The sequence below is a fragment of the Pomacea canaliculata genome, linkage group LG5 (assembly GCF_003073045.1).
Source record: "Pomacea canaliculata isolate SZHN2017 linkage group LG5, ASM307304v1, whole genome shotgun sequence".
Lineage (NCBI taxonomy): Eukaryota > Metazoa > Mollusca > Gastropoda > Architaenioglossa > Ampullariidae > Pomacea > Pomacea canaliculata.
The window spans coordinates 125,434-143,863 of NC_037594.1; the positions used below are offsets into that span (position 1 = coordinate 125,434).

Here is an 18,430-nt window from a genome sequence, read left to right on the forward strand (position 1 = left end):
CCGGCACCCTATCTCTAACACCCTAGCGCCAAAATCAGTCCGTTCCTCTTTTGTCGGTACAGGAAGAGGACGGAGTTCCCTAGGAGAATTTTCTTTCTACCAAAAATTCTGGCTCTCGTTAGTCGGGTGCGTCGCCTAGTTCGTAATTGCCTCGCGTTGTGTTCTTTACTTTTTCCTTCTAAACCTATTTCTGCACGCACCCGAGCTACAGCCGACCTAGGAGCCCACAAAAGACCCTGCTTTACTAACTGCACGTAAAGCGTCCTTTCGGTTGGTGTGTCAGTTTCGCCGGACCTTCTCGTGTGTTCTCTTCTGCTGCTGTGTCACGCCTACATACACCGGGACAGTACACACACTAGCACTCGCTGACACTATCACTCACACAAGTACTAAAGTTTAAGACATAAATTTATTTACAAAATACACATCTAACAGCAAAACAACTACCAAAACTTATACTACCCTATCCTACCTATCGAGAACCTAACACCTAGCTCAACACCCAAGGGAGGGAAAAAGGAGAGAGACTGAGCGTCGCGAGCCGCTTTTACCAGCGGACCAGATGCATATTTCAGCGCCTTGGTACTTCTCGCTAACTCAAGTCTCCAACCGTTCTAACTGCCATGCCGGCAGGACCAGTTCTCGTTCTAAGAGAAAAGGCGCGGACGCTGCTGTGCGCCCGCATTTTGTACAGGGCAGCTTGGGTACTACGTCACCCGCAGTTGCTGCCCTGTCTCGCGCTGCGTGCCGCTCGCGCGACCACGCGTGGGGTGGAAGGGGATGTGGGGTGGAGGGACTGGGCACTGTCAGCGGTACCGCTGACCGAAACTAGCGCCCCCGCTACAATAGTATAGTGTAAATTCGAGTTACATGTTTTCGTCCCGGTGTGGGCTAATTGAGTGGAGCCCTTTCGAAGGAGGAAGAATCACCTCCCCAGACTATTCCTCGATCGCCTCAGGTCCGACACTAGGGTAGGGCAACCGTCGGCCTCGTGATGTCACCGTGGAGTACCGCTGCTGTGACTGCGGGAAACCCCTCTCCTCCCCGAGGGTGTGTTGGTGAGTCAGTAATCAGTATGCTTGGTTAGGAACTGATACATCGAGGACTAGAACATTGGAAACTGTTGTAGGCAATGAACTGAGGGAGTGATATACATAATTATATAATTAAGAGTAGAGAGCCATTACTGTACGTTTACGTATCATAGAAGGTCTTCACCATCTTCCCTAAAGAACTGTGCGTTGCGACATTTTTGTATAAATATATTTATCTGTGTTCTATGTCGTAAAGTCCTGAGCAACTTGATAACATGATGTGGACAGCCTCAGGCAATCGTTGTGTGTGTTGTAAGAACGCGTATGGACGTCGTGTGGGTGTTGCTGTTGTGAGGGCGGGCGTCCGTCACATCGACTTACGAGCGCGTTTGGCACAAACTTGTAACCCTGGACTGTTGGCAGACGATTTTTTTTCCAGTTAACTACTAAAACGAGGCATGAGACGACAAAGCTTCCGGTTTCTTCACATTCTTTGTTTAGGTTCGCCGACTCTAACAGCGGAGAACTTCGCAAGAGGCCAAGCGTTGGTCTTGGCAGACGCAGCAGTCCACCTGTACACGTCCATGCGTTTGGTTACAACGAGCCGGTCTAAAGTCGGCCATGTTAAATTACCATACGTATATTGTGCTGGGTGATCATAATTATTGTAATCATCTTTAAGCCTTGTGGTATTTTAGAAACATTTCGTATGACCACCGCGGAAACACTCACTTTGCTCCCTTGCCAGTCGTGGCTGATGATGATGATGATGATGATGATGATGATGATGATGATGATGTAGTTTTGTAACGCGCTAGTATCCGCATCACAAAGATGCGCTCAATGCGCGGTGATCCCAGCAGCCACCAAACTGCAGGTCAAATGATAACTTAAATAATGTTAAACAAGTGAGTCTTAAGATTTTTCTTGAAAGATGCAATACTATCAGACTCCTTGGTCGAGAGGGCCAGACATACCAGTCATAGTTGTGGCTGTAAGTAGACGACTACCTGTACAAACATCTGTAAAAACCTAGAGCTCATTCCAGGCCTTTTTCTTTTGACTGATTTTCCTTCTTCTTTTAACTCTGCAACCTCACTTGTTGGCGGCGAGTCTAGTTTCAGACTTCCATCTGTCTCACCAACTTACTCTCTGGATCCTGCACTTTTTAACAAACAGGCAACAAATTTCTGTTAACGGTCTTCTCTCAGATCCTGTTGTCACCTGTATAGGTTACCCTCAAGGCTGATGCTTGTCTCCACTGCTTTTCACATTATATACTAAAAGTTGTAGAGGCACTATAGAAAAGAAATTATAAAGTTTGCTGATTCTGCTTTGCTGTCCCTTTTGTATAATGGTGAGAATGTTCACAGTGGAGCTCTTCCCGATTTTCTCCGCTGATGTGATGAACACTTTCTTGTCTTGAATGCCTCAAAGACTAAGGAAATGATCTTCGACTTTTGGATGAACAAGCCTGAGCCAGTCATCAGTATTATCCATGATGATGACTCTTACAAATGTCTAGGTATTATCTTTGATAACAAGCTTAAATGGGACATCAACACTGACACGACCCTCCGTTAGAACACACAACGACTGTATCTCCTATAGAAACAGATCTTTCTCTGTCTGCTCGGTCATTCTCACTCGGTTCTATCAGTCCTTCATCCAAAGTCTCGTCACTTTTTTCTTTCATCTCTTGGTTCCACAGCCTCTCCCTAGGGATCAGGAACAGTCTTGTCTCCCTTGTTAACATCTGTTCCAAGATCACCGGAACCAAGCAGAGGGACTTGGCCGGCTTTTGTCATCAGCGAATCCTCAGGAAGGCATCTCGCATCCTCTCCATTTGTGATCATGCGTTGGTCTGTAAGTTCTCACTCTTACTATTTCTCATCAAGTGTTGACATTTGAGTTCTCAATATTGTAGTCTACCCGATGCCTGTATGCAGAACCAATCGTCACCGCAACTCATTCATTCCACGTGACATTCACTTGATAAACTCTACTGGTGGTCATCTTGAGGCTGGGGTGGCCCTCGATCACCCTCTGTATCTGTTGTTGCTGGGAATGTGTGTGTGTGAGAGAGAGAGGGAAATTATTTCAACATGTATGTATTAACATTATGTATTGCTAGTACAAGTACTATCTAGAAGTGTACTTGTGAATAAACAAAGTTGTATTGTATCTATACACAACAGAACTCCCAGTGTAGGTGAGTACTTTTCTTTTGCTTTCCGAATGGCAGGTGAAAAGGCCGATGTTTGAAGACTTATATCTTTACAATCAAGCGTAATTATGTTCTTATATTTTGTGGATTATTATTTTAAAATGAACTTAACCCCATCATAAAGAAACAAATTTGCGCTCGTGTTGCCCTTTAAAACTGGCAGAAAATCGCGGTGATTAAAAAAAAACTTTTCTAGCGAATAATTAATTAACGGATGGGTTTTGGAGGCTGAAATTGACAGGTTGGGTTTATATTGCCTTTATCTACCGATATCTGAAAAAAACGCAAACCATTCAGGTTGATCGTTAAAGGAAGACGTTTGTGAGAAACATCCAGTGGGCTAGATGTCTCTGACGTCGTGTGCGGACGTTTTGGCGACGGACGTTTCACCGCCGGACGTTTCGGAGCCGGACGTTTTGTCGACTGGACGTTTCGCCGCTGGACGTTTCGGAGTCGGACGTTTTGCCGACCGGCGTTTCGCCGCCGGACGTTTCGCCGCATTATGTCAGAGAGAGAGAGAGCTTACTTACTTCTCAAAGAATGAAAGTAACTACTAGATTACACAATAATTCTTTATTTCAAACAAATTTTACACACAGACTTCACAGACAGTTCACTTTGATTGTCACAGATTATGCGCAACAGCTTTGAGAAAAAACATTGATACAATGGCGAGAGAAATGTGTGAGCTAACGGTTCACATGAGGAGGGATAGTGAGAGAGAGTTCACTGATACATTGATACAATGCGAGAGAACAATGTGGTGAGCTAAGGGACGTCACACACTTGACTTCGGCTAAAGGTCCCGCGTGAAAATGCCGAAAATGAAGTGTCCCGCGCCGAAAACGTCGGCGCGGTTGAACACGCCGGTCGGCAAAACGTCCGACTCCGAAACGTCCGGTGGCGAAACGTCCGATCGGCAAAACGTCCGGCTCCGAAACGTCCGGCGGCGAAACGTCCGTCGGCGAAAAGTCCGTGTACCCTCTGACGTATTAACCGTATGGGAAGAAGCAGATAATACCTCCGAGGTAGCCTGCTCTCCGGCCATAACTACGTCTGAGCACTGTTGGGCAAGCTACTTTTAATTTGTAGTCGTCTAGACTACAGCTACTTTTTTTCAAAATGTAGCCGGCTACACTACAGCTACAATTTTCCAAAAAGTAGCCAGCTACTTTTGGCTACTTTTAAAATGTAGTCAGCTTCTTTTGGCTACTTTTAAAAGCGTGATGTTATATAACAAGTTAGCTGTATCCAGCTGGCTGTAGCAACATACACAAACATCAAACATACACACAAAACACTATTACTTGCTAACACAAGAACTGGTTTTTATATACATTGACCTTTATTCTGATCTGAGACCACCAAAAACTCCATACAGTCAAATCTCCCTACTATGCCACCTACCGGGACCGAGCAAAAGTGGCATAGTAGCGAGAGTGGCATAGTAGAGAGGGTTCGTAAAAACGGCTTTATTTGCTCAGGTTACCTGTCAGTCCAAAGCAGGGGTGGGCAATTAATTTTCCCAAGGGGCCGCATGAGAAATTGGGATGGTTTTAGAGGGCCGGACTAATATAGTTAACTCAGTTTACCCAATACTGTATGTATAGTATATATATACTGGCGGGCGGGCCGGTCAGAGAGAGGACCTTTGCCCAGGTCTGGTCCAAAGCTCTCAAGAATCGTCGGCTTCGCTAGCTGTCTCCTCTCATTCTCCCCCTCACCTTTTCATCCTCCACCCCTCCCAACCACATCCGCGCACCTGCATCCTGTCGCTAGTCGACCCCTCATACCTTCCCTCTGTCACGTGGCTGTCACCCGCCAGCGACCACCCCCCCCCCACATTGCCAGCCTCCACCCTCCTGTGTGCGTGCTATGTTCCATCCCCACTAACTGCGATGTCCCACACTACCATACAGTATAGTAATCGAGCACAGCGCGGAATTTTACAACTTGTGTCTTTTAACAGTCACAAAAAAAGTGGCATAGTAGCGAGAGTAGGGGTGGCATAGTAAATGTTTTTTTACATTGAATTTATAGTCGGGACCGAGCAAAAGTGGCATAATACCGAGAGTGGCATAGTAGCGGGGTGGCATAGTAGGGAGATTTGACTGTATTAACAACAAAATGCAAAGGTATAAAACAAACTTTTGACTTAGTGCTGATAATTTGTGAATACTGTTAAAACAAGTCTACATGCTTTCAGTCCTTCATGGAATTGAACTTGACCAGAACTTTGGCCTCGAAGTTGCTGTCTGTCACCCTAGTGCGCAGCTTTGTCATGATAAGTCCTGCCAGACTGAACTATCTCTCAACCGCAGCACTGCTTGGCAAGACGGTGTTGGTGCGCAAATAGATGTGTTTGATCGTTGAGTACTTTTTCGTGCTGCCGCATCCATTCTTGCATTTGAAAGTATACCCACTTTCTGTTGCTTCACAAAATGTAAAGAATTTCAAGTAAGGCTCGAAATTGATGGGTAAGTCCATCTTCGTTTTTCAAAGGAAACCAAATACCTGGCAAATCGCTCCCGCCACGTGGACGACCCAGTACAGTGGAACCTCGGTTAACGAACTTAATCCGTTCTGGAAAGCTGTTCGTTATCCGAAATGTTCGTTATCCGAAACAATTTTTTCCATAAGAAATAAAGGAAATAGATTTAATTGGTTCCCAGCCCCTGTTGACTCGCTAATATTTGAAAGTTACAGGCTATAAAGGTATGTTTTAATGAGAACAGTTAGAATGCAATATAAATGGAGTTAAATAAACATAAAAACATTAACGAAAGCATTAAAACATCAGAAAACTTGCCGTTTTGAAGGCGTGGTTGGAAACAGGTGAGGGGAGGAAGGGGTGGAATTACTGCTTTGATTCCCCCTCCATGAGCACACGTGACATCATAAAATCGGGGGTGACTTCCCTTTTCTGTAGCTTTGAGGTTAAAGGTAAAAACTTGTCCAGTGTCTGTTCCTTCTGCCTTTTTTGTAAAACTCTTCGGTAATACGACATCACATATCCGACAGACGCATGCCGCCTTCATACTTTGAAATAATTTCCTTTTTCAATTCATTTGTTGGCCGCTTCCTTGTCATTACCTCACTACTATTAATTGCTCTTAATCTTCTTTGGAGCCTTTATTGAGGATTATCTTATTAAAATAAAGCACGAAAATCACTAAATAAGAAGGATGCACACAGACAAGGAACGACCGATCGTAACTGTGTCGCGAGCGCGAATGACGACATGGTGGTCGGTCACGTGAGGTTCACGTGGCTGTTCGTTATCCGAAATTTTGTTCGCTATCCGAGACAAACTTTTCACGAAATTTTTGTTCGTTAACCGAAATATTCGCTATCCGAGGCGTTCGCTAACCGAGGTTCCACTGTACTTGCGGTTACTGAGCGTGCGAGACACGTGGGTGTCTGGCTGTCAACACACCGAGCAGTGAGAGCAGTGGCTGTCGTCGTCTTGCTGACACGCTGTCGACGAATGGTCGTGACAGTAGCCAACATGTAGCCAAGCTACGGCAACTTTCTAAAATGTAGCTGCGGCTACAAACTATTTTTTTTAATTTGTAGCCGGCTACACTACAAACTACAAAATTTGTAGCCGGCTACAGTAGCTGTAGCTAGACTACAGCTACTTCCCATCCCTGCGTCTGAGGTAGTCTTATATCCAGCACAGCAACGAACGAGCAATACCTGTACACATCATCTTGTGTATAAAATCTCTGGAGCGATGGCCTTATCTGCAGTTCTTACCTCTGCTCTCGGAAAGGCTGACGTCATGACGAGGGCGCTATCGCACTGGTGCCGCCATGATGTGATGCCGGCGAGTACCTGCCAGCGGGAGTGATGCAATGGCACCCGAGCTTCAGAAAGCCAGCAGGTGTGTAGAGATCTGTACTGACCTCGGTCATCTGAGAGCAGGCATGAAGCGCCATGTCGTCCTGCTGACTCTTCCGGTGTTTTCTTGTTTCTAGCACCACCCGACACATCTTGACGTGTTTGACACGAAATATAACACATCTGACAAGCGAATCCTGTACAGACATAAATTGAAAACTGCACAGACATTCATTAAATGACTCTATCGTGTAAAAATGACTGCACAATGTTCACACACAAACAGTCGCACCTTGGCACTTGCATGCTTGCACCAACTGTCTCCCTCTGTGTTTGAGCCAACGGGAGGGTATGATAATCCTAGCGTGCAGGTGCGACCTTTGCCACCAGCAGAAAAGTTCGGTAACAAGCAGACAGCCTTAGTGCTACGTACTGTGTCTAGCTTCCCTTTTATAGATTATATTATTTAATTTCAGCTTACGTATTGATATTTTACCAGACTCCCCCTGCCTCTCTCTCTCTCAGACACAGGTGCACATACAGCTATTTCTGCAGTGTTACATTAGTTCAATGGTTAGTATTCAGGTCTAGCCTGTGTGTGCACTTGAAGAAAGCTTGTTATTGTCACTAGAAACTGTAATTATTTGAGTAAGGAAGAGTAATGGTTTGACGATGCAATTAAACACATGTAAACTTTAGATACAATATACCCAGGAATCACCATTAGGCTGCTCGTGACACTGCTTCTGAAGAAACTGTTTGCTGTTTGTTGTAAGAGTAAACTATTGGAGATGAGGCTAGTGCCGTGTCTTAGAAGTAAGGATACAACAGTTTTTTTGTTTGATGCCAGAAATGTTTTATGTGTCTGAGATGCCGGACTTTACCTGAGTCCGTGCACCTGTAATCCTTTTTACTGAGCAACCCTTCTACAAAATATGACGAATGGAGAAAAACTCATTTCTCTTGAAACATAGTGCGGCTTTACATATTATATGGGTGGCATGGATTTCTCAAAGTAGGGAGAAACAGGAAGGTAGGTCACTAGAGAGTGTTTAACCTGGACGGCCAAATTAAATATTGTATAGACTTTTACAAAAAATATAACAGTTTAGACTGTTAATCACAAATGAGTCCAAAGTTAAATTGGCGTTTCTTTCTCTTTCGCTCTTAAAAAAACACACACACACACAAAGACGTGCACACAAACACACATCACATACATCACACATTAAAGATTACAACCGTACACAAACACACCCACTTACAAACACATATACAAACACATACTGAGAGAGAGAAAAAGTAGTCTAGATATCAGAGTGGTCAAGCAGAGGAGCTAATAAAGGCTTTCAAAGAACGCAGTTCTTGTTTTTGAGAGAAATCGCGATAAACAGATGTCAGGCGGTTGTCCCCAGCGCAGGTCATTTCAGAAATAATGTCGGACACATCTAAACATCTTGTTTGTGCAACAAGTCCCACTGTGGCCTAACAACCACATAAGAGTCGTCGTGATCGTCATCTTCATCATCGTCTTCGTTGTCGTCTGTCATCACAGTTAACGTTTCCATCCTATCATCATCGTCGTCCTTTGTCATTATTATTTCTGCGACTTGCAGCAGCAGGTAAAATCTGACTAAATGTTACTGTTGTCATACTGTGATCCTCAGCAACACTAATTGTCCTGATCCTTCTGGCAAGCTGTCAGTGATGTGGACCACGTGACCTGCTGACCTCCGTGGTCCGCTTACATGCTCAGTGGCGTTCCAATGAGAACAGATTATCAAAGTGTTACAGAGTGCGGTGTGACTATACTTACAGTTTGACCACATTTGCAATGTTACTGGGTGTATTGTGACTATATTCAAAGTGAAACTTGCTGTAGTATTAGCCTTGACATCTGACGACACCGAGCTTGGACCTCGCACGCAGAAAATCACAGTTTCAGACGGTAGGATCAGATCCACACCTGCAGCCCGGGCTGGTCTCATCTTTTGTTTCACACACAAGCTACATCTCATGTCACTCATTAGATAACACCTAGCTATATCTCTTGTCACTAGCTAACACCTAACTACATCTCATGTAACTATAGCTAACACCTAACTACATCTCAAGTCATTTCACTACCAGCTAACACTTAACTATATCTCATGTCGTGTCACTATAGCTAACACCTAAATACATCCCATGTCACTTGATAGCTATGTAAGACAATCCCACCTTACTGCTTGTATCTAAATGCTAGGTCTCTGCCTGTGTCACTGTCTCTTGTCTCTGGCTGGCCGTTGAATGATCTGTTATTTTCTGCAAAACATATCTCTGGCAAATTGGTGCATGCCAGAAGTTGCCTCCAGCTCCAGCTCTTTGTCTTTTTTTGTTGTTGTTGTCGTTCGCCTCTTTCACACTTGGAGACCAGCTCTTGATATGAAATTGGTGGCTCTTTGTATGCTAGGGATACTTTATATCCTCTTTGTGCGGTGTGCATGAGAGAACTCACTTGCTCGGCCTGTACATATCAGAATCGGTTGGTCGTTGCTCAAATTATGTGTCAAGGAGTCCTTGAAGACACCAGAAATGGTTTGTGTTTGCATTAGCTTATGTCTAAAAAAGTGAACCCTTTTGTATTTTGATGTTTTTGTCAGAAACTGTCCACCTTTAGTCGACGTTGTGTGGTCCGGGAAATGGCTACAGGCGATATAGTTATAATTTATAGTTTATAGTTTTCTTTAGTTCAAAACCATCAACCCATCTGTAATATTTTAATATTTATGTCAGAAACTGCACATCTTTGTTTTAATGCCATGTGAGGCGGGAAATGAAACCATTTCTGTACATCACCTTTGTGCATGATGTGCATACTAGCAAGTGTTCACCATTGTGAGATTTGTGTATGTCAGAAACTGCCCACCTTTGCGCGATGCTCTGTGTGTGTGTGTTGGGACTCGTGTCCACCCTTGTGAGATGTGTGTGTGTTGAGACTCGTGTCCACCCTTGTGAGATGTTGTGTGTGTGTGTTAAGAAACGTGTCCACCTTGTGCGATGTTGTGTAAGCCTCTCCTGAAGACAGACGTAGCCGTTGTGACGGATACAGACGTTGGAGCAAAACCCGGAAATGCCCACAAGACAGGCGTTTTCTGTGCTGGTCGCTGTGCCAGACTAAGCCAGAACGTATTAGGGTCAGAAGCCAAGAGATTTATACAACATAAATTTGCCCTGGTATCAGATTAGGCCCGACTGACAAGAAGCGAGGAACGACCCAAAGCAAGGGACGCTACTCTGCCAATACAGGGCCGCTACTCCGCCATCGCGCTTCTCAAAGACCACAGAAGCCTGAAATATCTTCCTCTTGCTCTTCGACAAGATTGTGAAAAAACTTTCACAAACAGGATTTCGCCTTATCTTTGGGTCTGATAGTTCACCTGCTATTTTTCCTCGCTACAGCGCAGTCGGCACAACTCTGACAAGTACAAGAGGGAGTTGGTCAGACAACCAGTACAAAGCTCATTTCCTCTCTCAACAAAGCACTCATTTCTTCTCACCTGGTCCAGCACGTGCATCTGACATCTTGGTGTAGCATCGAGTCCTAAGACAGTAAGAAACATAAAGAATTATCATTGTGTTCTGACAATATCTTGGTGTAACATCGAGTCCCAAGACAGTAAGAAGCAGAAAGGCAGGACAGTAGGATAGAGAAAAAGGAGAACAATAGAACAAAGTGTCGACAGAACATCATAAACCATCATACGAACAGGGTAAGACTGATATGTCCCGATGGTAACATAATTAGTATTTGCTAAAACAATTGTTTAACGATGGTTAAAATAAAACCTGTCCAGCTATAGAGCGTTCTTCTCCCTAAATAAAAATGTCTGTAGTGACATTTCACTTGTGCACTGCTTTCTGAGAAACGACTTCACTATACAAACGGCTTGTAGTATACACAGACTCCGCTGCAATAAAGAGAGTCTGACATGTACAAACGGCTTGCAGTATACACAGACACAGCTCCAATAAAGAGAGTCTGACATGTACAAACGGCTTCAATATACAAACGGCTTGTAGTATACACAGACTCAGCTCCAATAAAGAGAGTCTGACATGTACAAACGACTTCACTATACAAACGGCTTGTAGTATACACAGACTCAGCTCCAATAAAGAGAGTCTGACATGTACAAACGACTTCACTATACAAACGGCTTGTAGTATACACAGACTCAGCTCCAATAAAGAGAGTCTGACATGTACAAACGGCTCGCAATACAGTGTATACAGCTGCAATAAAGAGTCTGACATGTACAAAACCTAACGCAAGAGACCAACATGTCAGAAGTTTACAAAGCATGAATGGGATAAAGAGATAAACGGTCCGAACAGCTGGACCAGTCTTGTAAAGAAGCCATCAACCGTCTGACACACACACAGCTACAAGACTGGAACTCGACTTGAGGGGAGAGAGGAAGGTTCTAAAATTAGCTCTGACGTCAGCGCAGGATGTGCCAGTTGCTGGACGGCTGTTATTGATCTCAATGTTGTGAAGATTTCTCAACAAAGCAGCAATAACGGGTACCCCACACCCTGCCTGTGACGTCAGCAGGTCATCTGGCCTCAAGGTCACCCAAGCTTCATCGACCTCGTCAATCGATTTGTGAGTGTGAGAGCTTAGTTATGCTTAGTTATGCTCGTTATGCTCGTCCCTTCACTCCACGGTCACACGGAGGACAAAGCCGACAAACGGGGGCAGTCTACCCCGCTGTGCTGTCTGCTACATGGAGGGAGTAGCGCGGTCGTTGATGTCTTCACTCCCTTGTCACACACCTTGTTTGAGGTGTTCACTGCCGTGTCACACTAGATTTTATATGTTTTCCACCCTTCCTGACATCTCTTCCACGTGCCTTGAAGGAAAGACTTGGCAAAACATGTTGCGCATCACATGACTAAACCCTGACAACTTTTGGTTGTGTGTGAGCTCTGCTGCCTTGTGCTCGGGAGTCTCGAAGCACTTCATCTTGAAGACTTCATCTTGAAGACTTCATAATTTTTTTGTTTGGTTCGCTGCCAACACACGGACAATGCCAGACTCTTGTACAGTTTTCAGTTGGTCCCGAAGTTGATCTTTTGATGTGTTTCTCCATATTCCATGTAGTCTGGAACTGTTGTCCAACTCTGACTCTAACCTCTGTTGTTGTTGTCCTTCTTTTCTGGGTTGATGCCATATATCCGAAAACCTCCATTTATTGTGATGGTGGGAAGGTCAGTGATGCTCTGAGTCATACGTTTGCAATTTCTCTGAGTTCACGACCTCTTTACTTCACGTGAGCTTGCATCGGAGGTTGGCTTGGAACAATTCTTGTTCTTTGTTGCTGCCACTAAGTCGATGTCAGCAGAAAGGAGTCGAGTGCTGATGGTTCTGCCTCCTTTTGATATGATGCAAAGGATGCTGGGCAGTCTCACGAATGCTCCTTTAGTAATGTAAGGTAACAGTAATACAGAAATGTATCATCCAGCAGATTCCATAAAAAACCTGGCAAATCTCCGATAGGAGCCTACAAACAAAGCTCAGTTTTTAGATAAACAATTCTCAACTGTTATCTGGTTTAAAGTATAGCGTGTAGACCGTGTGATAGTACAGGTTTGTGCTTACAAGGGGGCGCGAAGGTGGTCATTTTTTTAAAGTGTCTTATACCGGTATTAGTGAAATTAGCTTACATTGCTGGGAAGGGGGGGGCGCGACGTATCTGTTCGTCGGGGGGGGGGAGGGGGGTCACGAGTAAAAGGTTGAGAACCGCTGCTCTAACGTTAATGGTGTTTTGGAGTTCATGGTTGAGCCTTGCGGACTTACAGAAGTATTTAACCCGTTTGGTGACCAGCGGTGAGTGTTTGTTGTATATAAGCAGGGAACTGGTCGTGCCAGTGAGCAAGGGCTGTTTTGGGGGTCTATGATGTTGTAGACATTATATCATGGAGAGCTGTTGAGGTCGGCAAGAAACTCCGATTCTACAAAGTTTCTGCAACAACTATAATTACTTGTGTGTGTAGTTCTAGAAATGTCAATGCCTCGTTTTCATAACATTAAACACACGGGGAAGTGGTCGCTGCAGCCATTAGGTGGTACACATACTTTGATAATGTTGTTTTGGTTGCTGACGTAGAAATGATCGATTAATGTGTGGGATGTATTAGAGAGAGTGTGTTGGTGTTTGTGGATGTTTTATCGTGTCTAGTTCGCCGATTGTATGTCTTGACAAAGCCAGCAATAACACTGAGTAAAACATCTCTCCCTTGTGTTCAAGAGAACATAACTCGTTCTCTCACTGTGTTCAAGAGAACATAACTGATTTCACTTTTTTTTAATCCAGCGTGGAACACCGAAGAAAGCCTCATTGAAGGTGAGCTTACACTCCATGTGTCAGGCAGCATATCATACAGACAAGGCGCTACATGGCCTACAGGAAGTCTTTGCGCGATGGATGTGATACTGCGTAGATTGTGCCTCTCACATCTCCAGCAGCTTGCTCTACAAGCCAGACAGAGAGGGCATATTACATCAATGTAAACACAGCCCCGCAGGTATGTATACACCGCGCCTCCGGTGCCAGGAGAGCTCATCTGCTGTGTGCCAGTAGACAGACATAACCTGCAGCATGCCAGGCGCCTTCCGCTCACAGCTCGGGGAGGTGTGCCTGTGGAATTTCAGTGAACACTGCACCTTCTGACAGTCTGGCTTATGACAAAGTGACATCAGACGTTAAACTGCCCAATAAATGTGTAACACTTTATGTAGACACAAGCACTGTGCTCAAAATCGTCGTGTAATGTGTTACTGACTCATGATCTTTATTATGTATGAGATAAATGCGTACTATTACTCATAAACATTATGTCTTATGTAAGTGTAAAATATCACTTTTTAATCATACTGTTATATTTAACGGTAGATATCATACTTGATAGATATCAAATCGACTCCTGAAAGCAGCAGTCATCAACAAAAATGGTGTCGCCAGCAGATGTCCTTGCCCTTACATGGAATCTTCCCTCGTACTAAAGTCTCGGACAAACATCTCTTGTCATTTACAGAAGTCTTCCTTCATACCACAGAACTATATATCAACTAAACCGGAAGGCTCGGACAAACATCTCTTGTCATTTACGCGGAAGGATTTCTCATAATCGAGTCCTCGGTGTTACTAAAGCGAAAACGCGTCTGAAGAATGTTTGATCTGTTGACTGAATGTTTGTGTTGATTTCTAGAAGGACTGAAAGGTTTTGACAGCGATGACGGCCGGTAACTCTCAGATTGTTGATTGTGTCGTCAAACAACATCATTAACGCAACAACCCACAAGTCACTTGGAGAAAAGCGATTGAAGGAGGGGCTGGGGAGGATGGGTGGCGGCGCTTTCTCCACCACGCCAAGACACTGACACGAGGGTTGAAGAGAGTAGTGATGATCAATCAGATGACATGAGATGCAGCACGCCAAGACACTGACATTAGGGTTGAAGGGAGTAGCGATGATCAATCTGATGACGTCAGAAGTAGCGGTCAATATAAGCTCTGACTGGCAAACAGACTGATATAACTGAAGTAAAAACTGGGCGGAGACAAACACACAAGCCCACACATGGAGTAGGAAATCGGCAAAGACAGACAGACACGCCCACACGTAGGAACTGGACAGCGGTAGACATCCCCCACCCGAACACACAAAGAGCCTCAGAGGCAAACATGTCCATAGCAGTGGGCAGTGGTGGGCAGTGGTGGGCAGCTGGACACGCTGATACCGAGACCGAAAATTACAAGTCGTATAACAGGGCCGCTGGCATTCTCCTAGTCAAGCCAGGAAACAAGCTATCTACTGAAGTTTGACGACGAAAAGAGAGGTCTACTGGAGGCTCTGGAGCTTGGGGAATATTCAGTAAGCTGTGCAGGAGCTGTCTACTGGAGCTTGGGGAATGTTAGCTGTGCAGGAGCTGTCTACTGGAGCTTGGGGAATGTTAGCTGTGCAGGAGCTGTCTACTGGAGCTTGGGGAATGTTCAGTTCGCTGTGCAGGAGCTGGTAGGATGAAGCTGACTGGTGGGTCGGTCGGTGCTCGTACAGTGAAGCGTCGGTCTGTTGGTACGAAGCGAGGGTTAAGCTCTCTAGACAAGGCGTACGCCCCCACCCAGGGCCGTGCTTAGGGGCAGGCGGACGAGGCATCTGCCTAGGGCCCCGCGCTTTTGATTGATATGGTAACTAGGCATATGGAAGTGTAGTCAGCCGTGGCGTGAGGGCCCCGCACATGCCCTTTGCCTCGGGCCCCGCGGGGGCTAAGAACGGGCCTGCCCCCAACCCTACCCCCACCCGTTGCTGGCACGCCCCCAGTGTTGACCTTGGCTGACGACAGTACAGGTTAATTCGATGCTCCACGGGCAACTCTCCAACTGCCTGCTGACATCCCCAGCTTTTGCTGTTAATTAATTGGCGGTTGGGGTAGAATGGAGAATGAGTCTACCCTGCCTATCGCGGTGGTATTAGGTCAGCATGGTGTTACCTGCGACGACTGACAGCCAACGTCGGCACGGCGGCAATGCACCTTGTACTCTCAGCGCCATCTTGTAGATGCTGATGACTTGGACGAAAGAAAAGTATTCACGAAAGTAGGCTTGGAAATTGCCTTCTTTTCTTTATTACTGATTTTCTTTGTTTGTTATGGGAATAGCCACATACCGCAGTCGTCTGAATTATAAAGGCCAACATGGGTTCCAGCTACCAGCTACCACAAAATGTTTTGAAATGCGTGTGTGAGAGAGAGAGAAAGGAAAGAGAAAATAAGGGAGAAGTTGCACATAGCAGGTCAGCAATTGTCTGGCTTTCTTACAGGATCACGTGCCTTGTTATGTCGGTCATTGTCCCCAGCTGACATCCTTGTGAGATCATTTGTACCTGGTTTGTCGGCGGCAGTCGCATGGGGAGGCCACTGACCTTCAACCCTAGCGATGGAGCACATAGTGCAGGACAAATAACCTCCCATGTCCACCCTTCCTGTACTGATTGTAGTACCTGCAGGTCATATATGTCACAGCATGGGCAGTACCTGCAAGTCATATATATGTCACACGTGTCAGCATGGGCATGCACAGTAAAATAAAGTCCTATCCTACCTGTACTAATTGTAGTACCTACATGTCATAAAATAACAGTTATAAAGTCCTATCCTACCTATACTCACTGTAGTACCTACATGTCATAAAATAACCGCTATAAAGTCCTATCCTACCTGTATTTATTGTAGTACCTACATGTCATAAAATAACCGCTATAAAGTCCTATCCTACCTGTATTTATTGTAGTACCTACATGTCATAAAGTAACAGCTATAAAGTCCTATCCTACCTGTACTCACTGTAGTACCTACATGTCATAAAGTAACAGCTATAAAGTCCTATCCTACCTGTACTCACTGTAGTACCTACATGTCATAAAGTAACAGCTATAAAGTCCTATCCTACCTGTATTTATTGTAGTACCTACATGTCATAAAATAACAGTTATAAAGTCCTATCCTACCTGTACTCACTGTAGTACCTACATGTCCTAAAATAACAGCTATCCTACCTGTACTCATTGTAGTACCTGCAGTTACCAGAAGTCTTGACTACCCCGGACTAATATGGACGAAGGTTAGATCAAGTTTGGCAAAGTTTTCACATAACATGACAACTGCGTCAGCTTGAAAAGCCTTGGTGGTCAAGCATTGACATATTTTTCTGCTATGACGATACATACCTACAAACATCATCATAGACATAAAGAAGTCAACATCACAGACGTCAGGATAGTGCAGGATACATTTCCGTTGTGAAGGCCTCAGCCAGTGGAGCAGGTGGGATCATACTAAGCAGGTGTATCTGTGAACACACATTTTGACCTCTTTTTGTGCATGATGATATGGGTAGACAGGTCTCTACGTGGTTTTCACTCACATTGATCGAAACCGTATCTTGCACCGAGCTTTCCCCAGTCATAATGTATGTAAACAAACTGTACTTCATTAGTACTTTAAGAAGGATCTTTACAGGTGGGTAGACTGTAAAAATATGGGAGGATAAGGCGGAGTAATTTTCTTAAATGTCACTGGCCATTGTCTTCCATGATAGAAAATGGGGTTCCTTTTGGATTATTTCTATAAAAAAAAGTACATGAAATTCTCACATTATTGTACATCTGTGCAAACAAATGCTGGACCCACCACGCCTGAAAGAAATCTACTACCATGTCCAACTACAAGGTCACGTGACCGTGTGGAGAAGAGTGGGTAGGGGGACTAGTGTTTTATGCCGAGTTAGCAACTAACTTTGTCACAGAAAAGCATCCAGGCCTATCGCGTGAAGAGAAAGAACCCAGGCGAGATCCGAACCCAAAACAACTACTCCTCACTAGAGTTGTAACAGGCTCTAACCGTTGGGGTGTGGCGATCCAAAATCGTGCCTGAGATGAGATCGTGCTTCACACCCCTATTCCACATTTCTACCTGCATGGTTACCTGAGGTTGGTGACTTGACAAGACCTGTCTTGTTCTGCAGTGTTTATGATCCTCACCTGTTCGGCTTACACGCGTCCATCGCCATTTTCCCTTAGGAACCTCATACCGGCCGTTCGATCCTTTCTTCCGACTGACAAAAGGACGATCAGTCGCTATTCATCTATTCTGCGCGGGTTCGTTTGGCCGCGTGTCCGGTCGACTTGTGGGGAAGCAAGAGTGCGGCACCACACTACCGCCCCATACTTAGCTATCATATCACAGTGACATGACCGAAAGGAGAGAAAAACCGTGATATATACATGGGGTCAGAGACATGTGGCAGTGATATATACATGGGGTCAGTGACATGTGGCAGTGGTATATACATGGGGTCAGTGACATGTGGCAGTGATCTACACATGGGGTCAGTGACATGTGGCAGTGATCTACACGTGGGGTCAGTGACATGTGGCAGTGATATATACATGGGGTCAGTGACATGTGGCAGTGAAATATACATAGGGTCAGTGACATGTGGCAGTGATATATACATAGGGTCAGTGACATGTGGCAGTGTGCAGAAAGTAGCCTAAAGCGGTTACGGAAGTTATACCCTGCACCACTCACTGCTGCTTACTATTGGATCTCAGGCCTTTGTGAAAGTTGATGGACTGACGGGAAGTCTGAACCTCGTTATGCCTCGTCTTAGATGTTTTTTCTTTTGATGCCTTAACGCCAGTCACGTGACCAACAGGTACACAGCGCGTGCCCTGTTTCCGCCCTCCGACCGTCTAAAGACCTACTTGTCTGACACCGTAG

The 18,430-nt window shown here is 45.0% G+C and overlaps 1 protein-coding gene across 5 annotated transcripts; it reads right to left on the bottom strand.

Annotated features, from left to right (window-relative positions):
- Window positions 1-6,771: 6,771 nt before the first annotated feature.
- LOC112563765 lies at window positions 6,772-17,708 on the bottom strand. Of its 5 annotated transcripts, XM_025238077.1 has the most exons (5): window positions 17,689-17,708; window positions 16,876-16,997; window positions 15,968-16,149; window positions 10,644-10,687; window positions 6,772-7,301 (listed from the first exon to the last, which is right to left on the bottom strand). In XM_025238077.1, the coding sequence occupies exons 2-5, from the start codon at window positions 16,895-16,897 to the stop codon at window positions 7,238-7,240; spliced, it is 312 nt and encodes a 103-aa protein (XP_025093862.1). In that variant the 5' UTR covers window positions 16,898-16,997; window positions 17,689-17,708; the 3' UTR covers window positions 6,772-7,237. The 5 variants fall into 5 exon arrangements, with proteins under 5 accessions (XP_025093862.1, XP_025093860.1, XP_025093861.1 ...); XM_025238075.1 differs by lacking the exon at window positions 17,689-17,708 and having other exon boundaries at window positions 15,968-16,183; window positions 16,876-17,248; XM_025238076.1 differs by lacking the exon at window positions 17,689-17,708 and having other exon boundaries at window positions 15,968-16,183; window positions 16,705-17,248.
- Between the last annotated feature and the right edge of the window lie 722 nt (window positions 17,709-18,430).

Coding starts and splice junctions, on each gene's coding strand:
- LOC112563765 (XM_025238073.1), bottom strand. CDS start 16,194: ATGACTTGCAGGTACTGCCCATGCTGTGACATATATGACCTGCAGGTA. Junction 10,688..15,967: donor ATAACAAGGCACGTGATCCT/GTAAGAAAGCCA, acceptor TTACTGTCTTAG/GACTCGATGCTACACCAAGA. Junction 7,302..10,643: donor AGATGCACGTGCTGGACCAG/GTGAGAAGAAAT, acceptor ATGTCTGTACAG/GATTCGCTTGTCAGATGTGT.